This window comes from Sprattus sprattus (assembly GCF_963457725.1).
Source record: "Sprattus sprattus genome assembly, chromosome: 20".
Classification (NCBI taxonomy): domain Eukaryota; kingdom Metazoa; phylum Chordata; class Actinopteri; order Clupeiformes; family Clupeidae; genus Sprattus; species Sprattus sprattus.
The window spans coordinates 12,776,499-12,786,342 of NC_137918.1; the positions used below are offsets into that span (position 1 = coordinate 12,776,499).

General features: G+C 39.9%; 1 protein-coding gene across 2 annotated transcripts in view; it reads left to right on the plus strand.

Annotated features, from left to right (window-relative positions):
- ammecr1 (AMMECR nuclear protein 1) overlaps nt 1-5,682 on the plus strand; it is a 29,345-nt gene extending 23,663 nt beyond the window's left edge. For both annotated transcript variants that reach the window (XM_080859496.1, XM_080859497.1), the window contains one exon: nt 1,263-5,682. In XM_080859496.1, the coding sequence (XP_080715622.1) occupies nt 1,263-1,377 (115 nt within the window). In that variant the 3' untranslated portion in view covers nt 1,378-5,682. The remainder of the gene's footprint in view (nt 1-1,262) is intronic.
- The last annotated feature ends 4,162 nt before the right edge of the window (nt 5,683-9,844 follow it).

Sequence of the window (9,844 nt, forward strand, 5' to 3'; positions counted from 1 at the left end):
TAAGTGTTCTTTGTAAACATTCAGCTGCGATTGGGTCCTCCCACACTTCTTTATCCACTCACGGCATTTCTCATATTGAGTTTTGGGTTTTGGGAATGGAAAAATTCAACCCCACCCTCCAAACTCTTTGGGTATCGGCTGTCGGTTTTGCACAACCCATAGGCACAGTGCTTCGGAATCTTCACTCTGCCAAATGTTTGTCAGGTCCTCCGCGCTTAGTTACCCGTTGCTAAACTACGATTGGCCTGGGGCAGTTTTTGGGCGTGGCTTAGCGAAGGGTCAATTGCATAGCAGGGTCGATAGGCATATAACTGCCTTCTGTAGTTTTGCCTGCCGATGCCCGCCGACCTGACTTTGATTACCTTCTGTCGATCTAATAAGTAGCTTATTTGCCGTCTTGCTTAGTCTTGTGTTGCACATGATTGATGTTTGACTGTGTAAGGACAGTCGTTGAGTAATTCGTTTGTCATAATGTCAAAGTCAGCACATTTCAAGAGATTTTGTTAGTTTTAGCTACTAGCATACCTTCAGCGAATAGCTATTAATGCTTAATGCACCTTTTTAATACATGAACCACAACAGGCTTCGTTTGTTTAAAGAATCAAAGACAGTATGACTCATTTTTCATTTCAGGCTTGTATAAGAGAAATCATCAGAAGACAATTTTGTTGTACAATACAGTTTTCCTTAATGGCTTTCTAAACAAACAAAAAACACATTGCTTTATGGTATTCTACATTGTATGGTGGCTCCCACATGATAGGCATCTAAATGTCCTTGTCATAGAAGTAATGTTACATTTGTGTCCAGCTGTCTATACTACACTGGGTTGCAAATACTCATTCCCCTGTGTACAGCAAGCATTAGCGCACCAGGTCAAAACAGCATCCTAAATGGTTTATCATTTGTGCTTTGACAGAGTCGGATAAGCAGTGCAAATATATAACCTCATCTAGTATTACTGACGGTTACAAATCTTACTAAACCTATATGAGTCCACAGCCACAAAGTTATTAGGGAAGAACAACAGTATCATTTGAAATGTGTAGCCCTGGAGATATTTTGGTTTTCTCAGGCTATGTATACATATATTTTGAAACCTGAATGACAGTTATTCAGAGGTTATTCAGCCTGGTGTGCTTGTCATATCAGTTTTGAAACATGGAGGACCATGGAGAGGATCATTATCTGAAGGGACTGTGTTGTAAACATAGTGGTTTTATGTTAAACCATGGTTTCTCTCCTCTTTTTCCTCCTTGCAGGTATCGTAGTGAAAAGATGACTATGAGCTACGCAGAATATATTGCTCATCGCCAACACCATCACTACCAGAATGGCATTGGGCACCCTCTCCCACCGTACAACCATTATTCCTGACACCGAGCCGCATGACCAGTCACTGGACCTCTCAGCAGACCTCTTCCCAGGAGAGCCCGCCCCCTCATGGTCTAGCTATCTTTACTACTGTACCATTTTATGATGATAGTTTCCGTTGCTGTGCAGACCATCTTTTGATGGCTCATGGCAACGGGGTTGGCAAATTTAAGTCTAAATTTGATTTACTAAAGAAGCAAAAATTCCTATTTTTTCCTTTCATATATTTTAGTTTTTGCAGCATATATATCCATTACCCTTTTTCTTAATTAGATGTGGTGAAAGTAAAAAGAAAACGACCCCTTAGTTTAGATTCTGTGGATGGAATTGTTAATGTGATCGCCCAAATCCATTCAAGTTGATGAGTTTTATTTTGAGTATGCAAAATTCTAATATTTTCATTACTTTTGTTTGTTCTTTTTTTCACCCTCCCTGGCAAGTTTTTCTCCCCGTGTGTCACCATGTGTGTCAGGTACATGTAAACATTGTCTCTACCCCTAGTTTTCCCTCCTGAAATCAGTGGGCCATCAAGAATTTTGGTGGGTTTAAATGATTGGGGGTGTGTTTCAGATGTTGTATGCCTCATGACCCCTCATACATCTTCTAGTTGTTATGCTAGGGGTCTTCCCTGGTCTGTTTCTCTTTGTCTAGCTTAGGAATGGTTTAACTCTTATAAAAAAAAATGCTAAATTGAATTAGTTAAGAACATATTTCCCAAAATATTTCTGAATATCACTAGATGCATTGTTGTTCACCTGACTGGATAATCTTAAACTGAGATGTAACACACCCTCTTTTCGTGAAGTTTCGGGGATTTTTTTTTTCTGAATATAAAATCAAACCACAGGGACATGCCATAGTAAAGACTATAAGCCATATTTATTTTCTTATTGCATGCTTCAGAGTAGGTTCTGGATGTCTCTCTCTTTCCCTTCAGTTTTGACATCTGGGCACCACTCTGTTAACCTGAATTTATTGGCTAATGGCTGTGTATAGTCAAGGTTTTTTCCCCTTGATGGTGAAGCTGGGATCTGATTTTATCTGCCATTTCTTTACTATATGAGTCTTACCCTTGTGTGATCTGTGTTAGCAGTGTTTGGTTTGGGTCACATTTTGTGACGGTTTTGTAAAAGTCTTGATAAATTGTGGTTGTAGCCTCCGAAGAGCACCAGGATGGTGTGAAATAATGTTTACATCTATCTACAAAAAAACAAATAAACGATAACATTGCTATTTAATGGATGATAAGACGAGAAAATAATTTAAAGAACACTCACAATAGACCTATGGGGCCGGCTGGTACAGAGGAGAAGGAATTTGTCAACACTTACAGGTCATATTTAATGGCTTTTGTTCACAAGGGGTTTTACAGGTTACAGATGTGTGTGTGTGTGTGTTGTAGTTTGGTACAATCATGTGAGGCCACACGAGTGATGATGTATGACCTTCTTCTTTTTTTTATGTTTTTAAACAGAGGTGAAGTGCTTTGCACTTTGCTGTTGCAGTGCTGTGGTTTATTATGGAACTGGCCAATGAGAGAATTGGGAAGGGGGCAGTAGGCTTTTCTGAGCAAACCACAGGATCAGTAGTACTCTGTGTCCAAGAAGAAGCTTGGAAGTCATACTGTGTTGTGACATAGCTTTTTTTTTTTCACGTGAGTACTTAGCAGTACTGTTTTCGGGAGAAGAAAACTGACATTTTTGGAGTTGCTCAGTTGTGATGAGGCTTCTACGGTGTCCCAATAAGGACATTGTGGTTTCTTCCGTTGTGCACAATATAAAGGGCTTTTGGTGTTCCATCCACAGTTACCCTATTATTCCCAGAGATGACCCTGATTTCAGTTGTGTTGCCTTAAAAATGAATTACTTGACACACATGGACCAGTAAATAGGCAGCCTGACTTTACCTCTTCTCTCTATCCTTAAAACATCCGGAAGATATCCAAGCATCAGGATAGAGCACCACTCACCACACATTGAAAATCATACACTTGATTTCTTTGACCTAACTTATTTGATCTGATGGTATGCCCAGCAGTATTCACTAGACATGGAAGATGTGTAAGCCAGCTTTAGTGTTATCTGAATACAAGCATTTTTAGGACACTGATGGTTGGCCATTTGGAAATTGTGAATTAGAGACTTCTAATATAGGTCAACTTTCACATTAACCTTGTGATGTTTTGTGTATGTCATGTAAGTCATTTAAAGCATCACCAGCATTTGGAGTTGTCCTTGTCATATGACAGTTCTTATGCTGATCAGTCAAATGCCTTTTTTCTGGTCCACTGATGAGTACAACACAAAACTGAATAGTTTCTTCGCTGCTGCAAAGTCTAGTAAGTTAGCTCTGTACATACAGAAGTCAACTAAATGTATTCACATATGCAATACATTTGTGTTGCATGGTATACACATGAACATCTGTTCCTCCATGGCATGCATACTCTGCTGCTAGACACTGGACATGAGAAACAAAAGGAACATAAAATGGTGCTATCAGGCCTCATTTTGGGGCGGTCAACAGAAACATGACTGGTCATGCGGACTCATCGTTCATATCAATAGATTATTGATTATTGATTCTTCATATGCACACACATTTTGCAGGTTTTTTTTTTTTTTTTTGGTTTGTTTTGTTTCATACCAGTGTAACTAAGATTGAATCCAATGAACCTGCAGGTTTGAAAGGACATGGAGTCAGAAGTCTAACCCATGCACATCACCTTCCCTTCTTCATGGCTTGGGGGTAGTGGACATATGCCATTCATCTTGTGTGCTACAGTCAAATAGTTCCTGAATATCATCCCCCCCCCCCCCCACACACACACACACTCACTCCCTCGGGCAGAGAAAACATCACTCACATTAGTTCGCTTTCTGCAACCCCTCCCCCTTTAAGCTTTTATAGGTACAAGTTTTCTCACAAGATAAATACTATGCAAAAAGCTAGATTACATGCGTAGAACAGCATATTGAAAGATGGTTATGCTCCACTGCCTAGTACATGTAACTCTCATAATTGGCTCTTTTTGAGTTCAACGATTGTTTGTTTACACTAAGCAGAATGCGTAAACGTAAATTTCTTAACATAAGACAACTGTAATAGGCTCCTTTTCTTGCAGTTATCAAAACAAATCACATTCTGTTGTTAGCGTTTCACAGAACTGGGCTCAGTTGGAAAGGAATTGTAACCGTTCCTTTTTTTTTTTTCAACTAAAAAGGGTTAGCGTGTGTGTGCTCCCACTCCTCCCCCCCCATCCTCCTGCTCCCCCCCAACTACAGTATCCATTTGGAAATGTGTAGGCTCACATCACCCATCCTCCTGCTCCCCCCCACTACAGTATCCATTTGGAAATGTGTAGGCTCACATCACCTTTGTTCACCTGAACCAAAGACGCCTCCAGCCATGTCCAAATGCTGCTCTTCTTCTCAGACCGGCCACCTTGTCCTTCCAACCACTCCTGCAAGAAAATGTCTATTTTTGTCTTCTTTTTTTTTTTTTTTTTTTACCAATTTTGTACAATTTATAATGTTTTTTTTTTCTTTTTTGGGTTTGCAACCTCTGTTAAATAAAAAATATTGTTATCTGAAAGTACCTTGACCCTGGAGACAAGGTCAATGTAATGCTTTTTTCAATGTTTTTTTGTTTGTTTTTGTTGAAATACCCCATAGCGTGCCTCTTAGAATTATGGTTTTTCTTAATGTGTTTTCCTAAAGACCAGCAGTTATACTTTATACAGAAGAAACATTAATCTTTATTTTTTAATGCCATCAAAATAAAAAGCCTGTTTTCGTTACTCTGGGCCCAGTAGCTTCACCAGTATACAATCGCACTGATAGATCAACCGTAGTAGAATAGTAGTAATGACTGATAATGACACCATGAATATGAACAGTAACATTATGTAAGAAAACTATTTGTAGAAAAAAGCACTGTAAAAAGGAGGAAAAAGACAACATGACTGTTTTGTACATCATAAAAGACAACTTTTTGAAAATATTTTGGATCTAGTTTCTAAATTATTTTAGTGGTTTTCTATTTTCTGCAACGTAGAAATGCTGACTTCGGAATGCTCCATCTACTTAATGGATTGCTTGAATTGGGGTTGTCAGGCATAGCCTTGTATACCCATTGTTTTCATTTTCTCTTTCTGAGCTGTTGTTGATTATCCTCCCTTTCCCCAACCGTTGTTGGTGTGGTGACTGTTTAATTGGGCATTTAATATAATAGTATGGCGAAAAATACTCAATCCTCACTCAAAAAGGAAAAGGAAAAAAAAAAACAGGTGGGATGAATTATCATGCATAGATGGGGGCCTACGTGACTATGGCAATGGTGTAGTTTTAAATAATATTGTTATCTTTCAACTCATTTATTCAATAAAAAAATAAACTATGAATTGAGAGAGTTCACTTGTGTGATTCACTTGACGGCTCGTGTCTGAGCTTGGTTTTCAGAGACTTAGGAAGTATGACCTGTTGAAAATCTGTACTCAATTCCTCTTTTGAAAAGTGTCCTCCGCTGATATTTCCCCCCTAACTAAATACAAACAAACAAACCTGGACAAAAGTTCTTAAATAATGTGGCCTTAAATGTAAATAAACAAACCTGGACAAACATTCTTAAATAATGTGGCCTTTAATGAAAGTAAATGAAGCCAAAGGCATATGCATGCCCCTGTCATTAGTGTGTTAAGTCTCCAGGCTAAAGTGGAGCATAGTGAGTTAAACATGCCTTTGTCATTAGTGTGTTAAGTCTTCACAGTAAAGAGGATCATAGTGAGTTAAACATGCCTCTGTCATTAGTGTGTTAAGTCTCCAGTGTAAAGAGGAGCCTAGTGAGTTAAATATGCCTTTGTCATTAGTGTGTTACTGTGTTAAGTCTCGAAGGTAAAGAGGAGCATAGTGAGTTAAACATGCCTCTGTCATTAGTGTGTTAAGTCTCCAGGGTAAAGAGGAGCATTGTGAGTTAAATATGCCTTTGTCATTAGTGTGTTAAGTCTCCACAGTAAAGAGGAGCATAGTGAGTTAAACATGCCCCTGTCATTAGTGTGTAAAGTATCCATAGTAAAGAGGGGCATAGTGAGTTAAACATGCCCCTGTCATTAGTGTGTAAAGTCTCCATAGTAAAGAGGGGCATAGTGAGTTAAACATGCCTCTGTCATTGGATGCTAGATTTGCCCTGGTCAACTTAAACCAGTTGGTAAATCAGCCTTTTGTTAACTACAATTTGCATTAATTAATAAGGACGTATGATAGAGGTCAGGGAATCCAGTGGCGGTACGCAGAATAATATGGGGCAAACATCTCACCAACAGCAGCCTCTTGGTGGTGAGAGGCTGCAGGACACCTCCCATCTAAACTTGTATGGTCGACATGACTGCTTACAACAACTACTCCATGTACCCTTTGGCTTTTAGCCAGATCAAATGACAATCTGTATTACTGGTAGGCAAGGATGTAGGTGAAACCTATGTAGAAGTGTGTCTAGTAAGGGAAAGCTGGTGGAATAAAATGTTTATATTGATGGTGAAGTGATTCCTTCTATGTTAGAGAAACTGGTCAACAGCTTAGGCAGGTGGTTCAATTCCAAATTGACTGACCAAGGACCGGTACTAGAAAAACGCTTTTGCTTGGCTTTTGTCATGTGTACGTAAGGTGGCCACTGTTTATGAATTTCAGAGGTGGAGCAAATCAATAAGGCAGTAAGGAAATGGCCACACGTTCAAAGTTATGTGGCGTTGTATGTGAAATGTATTTTGGAATTGGAGCCGATGACTTGGGGTTAGCATTTCAACAAATATGTTTATTGTAGTACCCTACATCAAGTGATATGTTAATTTTTATAATAATGACATGACCACCAATAGTGGCCTGCCTGACCCAACAATTCAGACACAATTGTAATTTAGATTTAGGATTAAAGTTTCTTAGAAGCTGCTTTACATTTGGAGTAGTGCTCTAGATTGTTGAATTCTTAGACACACACACACACACACTGTTCACAGGAAAGAGTTTTTCGCTGCATGGAGGAACATTTTATTAATGTGTGTGTAAGTCATCAAGTCCAATCTTATGTTAGCATTAATGCTGGGCCCTCCTGCATTCAGACCAGCTGTGGTGAGGCTCTTCCCAAAGGACTAAATGGTTAAGTGTGTTTTTTTTTAGGGTAGGACACATTAATTGAGCACTGAGGGGTATAAAGATTATGTGTGTCACGACTGTGACAAACTGAAAGAATGAGTGAGTGAAATGAATGAACAAATCAGATTACACATAGAAGAGGAATGTGTTTATATTGTTTTTTGTTAAATAAATGAACAGATGAGTTTCTTGCAACATATTTCCAAACAAGTTGGGACAGTAAAGCATTTACCACTTTGTATAATGCCATTTCTTTTCACAACACTAAAGATGTTTAGGGACGGAGGACACCAAGTAATAAAGCGTTTCAGGTCTAATTTTGTCCCAGTCTTCCTGCAAACAAGTCTCAAGGTAAGGGGTCTTCGTTGTCGCATTTTGCGCTTCAAAATGCGCTACACATTCTCTATTGGGGACAAGTCAGGACTGCAGGCAGGCCAGTCCAGCACCTGCACACTCTTCTTCCTCAGCCATGCCTTTGAAATATGTGCAGAATGTGGTTTGGCATTGCCTCGTTGAAATATGCATGGGCTTCACTGGAAAGGATGTTGTCTTGAAGGCAGCGTATGTTACTATAAAATGTACCCCACATCTTTACAAGGTCATACATCTGTTGAGCATTGTTTTACTACCTGGCATGTACTCGACACAGAGAAATTGAGAAATTAAGTTAAACTACCTGTGAGAATGGCCCAGGCCGGCCATCTCACGATGAGGGATGTAGGCTGCTGGAATGTGGTCGCAGGTAGGCAGGAGCAGGAAACAGTTAGTCTGGGAAGTCCCGCCCCACTTCTTCCGGCCAAATGAAATGCAGTGAAGGGGCGGGGAATTCCCAGACAAGGAAACAGTGGCTTTTTTAAATAAAAATATCTATATTTATTTACACAGGGTAATAATCACAACCCCAAAACACCAGAATGGTTGGGTCCTGGTTCCCCCACAACGATGGATGGGTCCAACTGAGACTGATTGGGCCAATTAGGCCCATGGGGTGCCTTGTTAAAAGGTGCACTGTATTGTTGAGGGAGAGACAGACTGAACAGGCTGGAAGAAAGCTGGGGCAGGTACATAGACAAAACCTGTTGTGAGTACCCTGGTTTTGTTTATATGTTTTGGGGTTGTGATTACCCTGTGTTAATAAATATGTAGCTATATCTATAAGAAAGCTACTGTCTCCTGCACTGTGTGTGTTCCTATACCTACCTGCAGCTGCAGCAGCTGGAGCTGGAGCTGGAGCAGCAAGTGGAGCCAAAACAGGATGGCCCACTTGTCCCACCACCCGTGTGGCGAGACACCAGAAGGGGAGGGAAGCCCCATACATGGGTGAAGCACTTGTGTGTGTGGGGCACTCTGGATGGGAGAGGTAAGGTGGTGGATGCGCGAGGAATGCCTGTGTGTGTGTGAAGCACAAGGGTGCGCTTCCCGAAGGTGAGGGCAGTGTGTGACGATGTTCCGTCACTACAGATGAGTATGTGCTCAAAGTGGTAGGGTTCGATTACACATAAGCGTTTTTTTTTTTTAAACGGGACGCTAGAAAATGCATTGATTCCTATGGTACGGCGCGCTTTGTATGTGCGCCAAACCATAGGAATCAATGCATTTTCTAGCGTCCCGTTTTTAAAAAAACTCTTATGTGTAATCGAACCCTCAGAGCGCATGTTTATCACCCTGGAGACCCAGTTCAAGTCTGGGTGGGGTGACTATGCTCTCCCTTTGCTACACAACCGGTAGTTTCTAGTTGCCCTTACTTAAATTAAATTATTTATCCAATAATGCATCTGTGTTCATTATAACTGAAAAATATTGGTAATTAAACCAACATCAAAATATCCATGCATGTTGCCTGCAGTTTCTACAGTGTAGTTTTACTTTGGAAGGGGGAAAAGTGGGGAAATTGTGGTAAGCTCAGTATCTGGTAACATTATTGGTAAACAAGATGTTGACTGTGTGTTGTCATACAATGTATCTATTTCAGTTTGAGGATTGGGCCCCTTGTTTTGGAGGAATCATCAGTGTGACGACCTACCTGGCTCTCCCCAACATAAATACAGGTTGATATAAGTAAGAAGTGTTCAGTTCCTTGTGCTAGTTCTAGTAGCCAAAGCTCCAAATAAAAGATTGCCTGTGATTCATTAAGTGACATTTTTATAAAAAATGACTGTATTTAAGTGTAAGGATGTGATGGTTGCTCAGTCTCTACTAAAAAATATTATTAAATGAATCTTGTTCTTGGTACATTCACATGAAGTTAACACCGTGTTAACACTGATTAAAACATATTTTGTCTGACTTCATCATATGAAATATTGTATTGTTGGTGCATAACA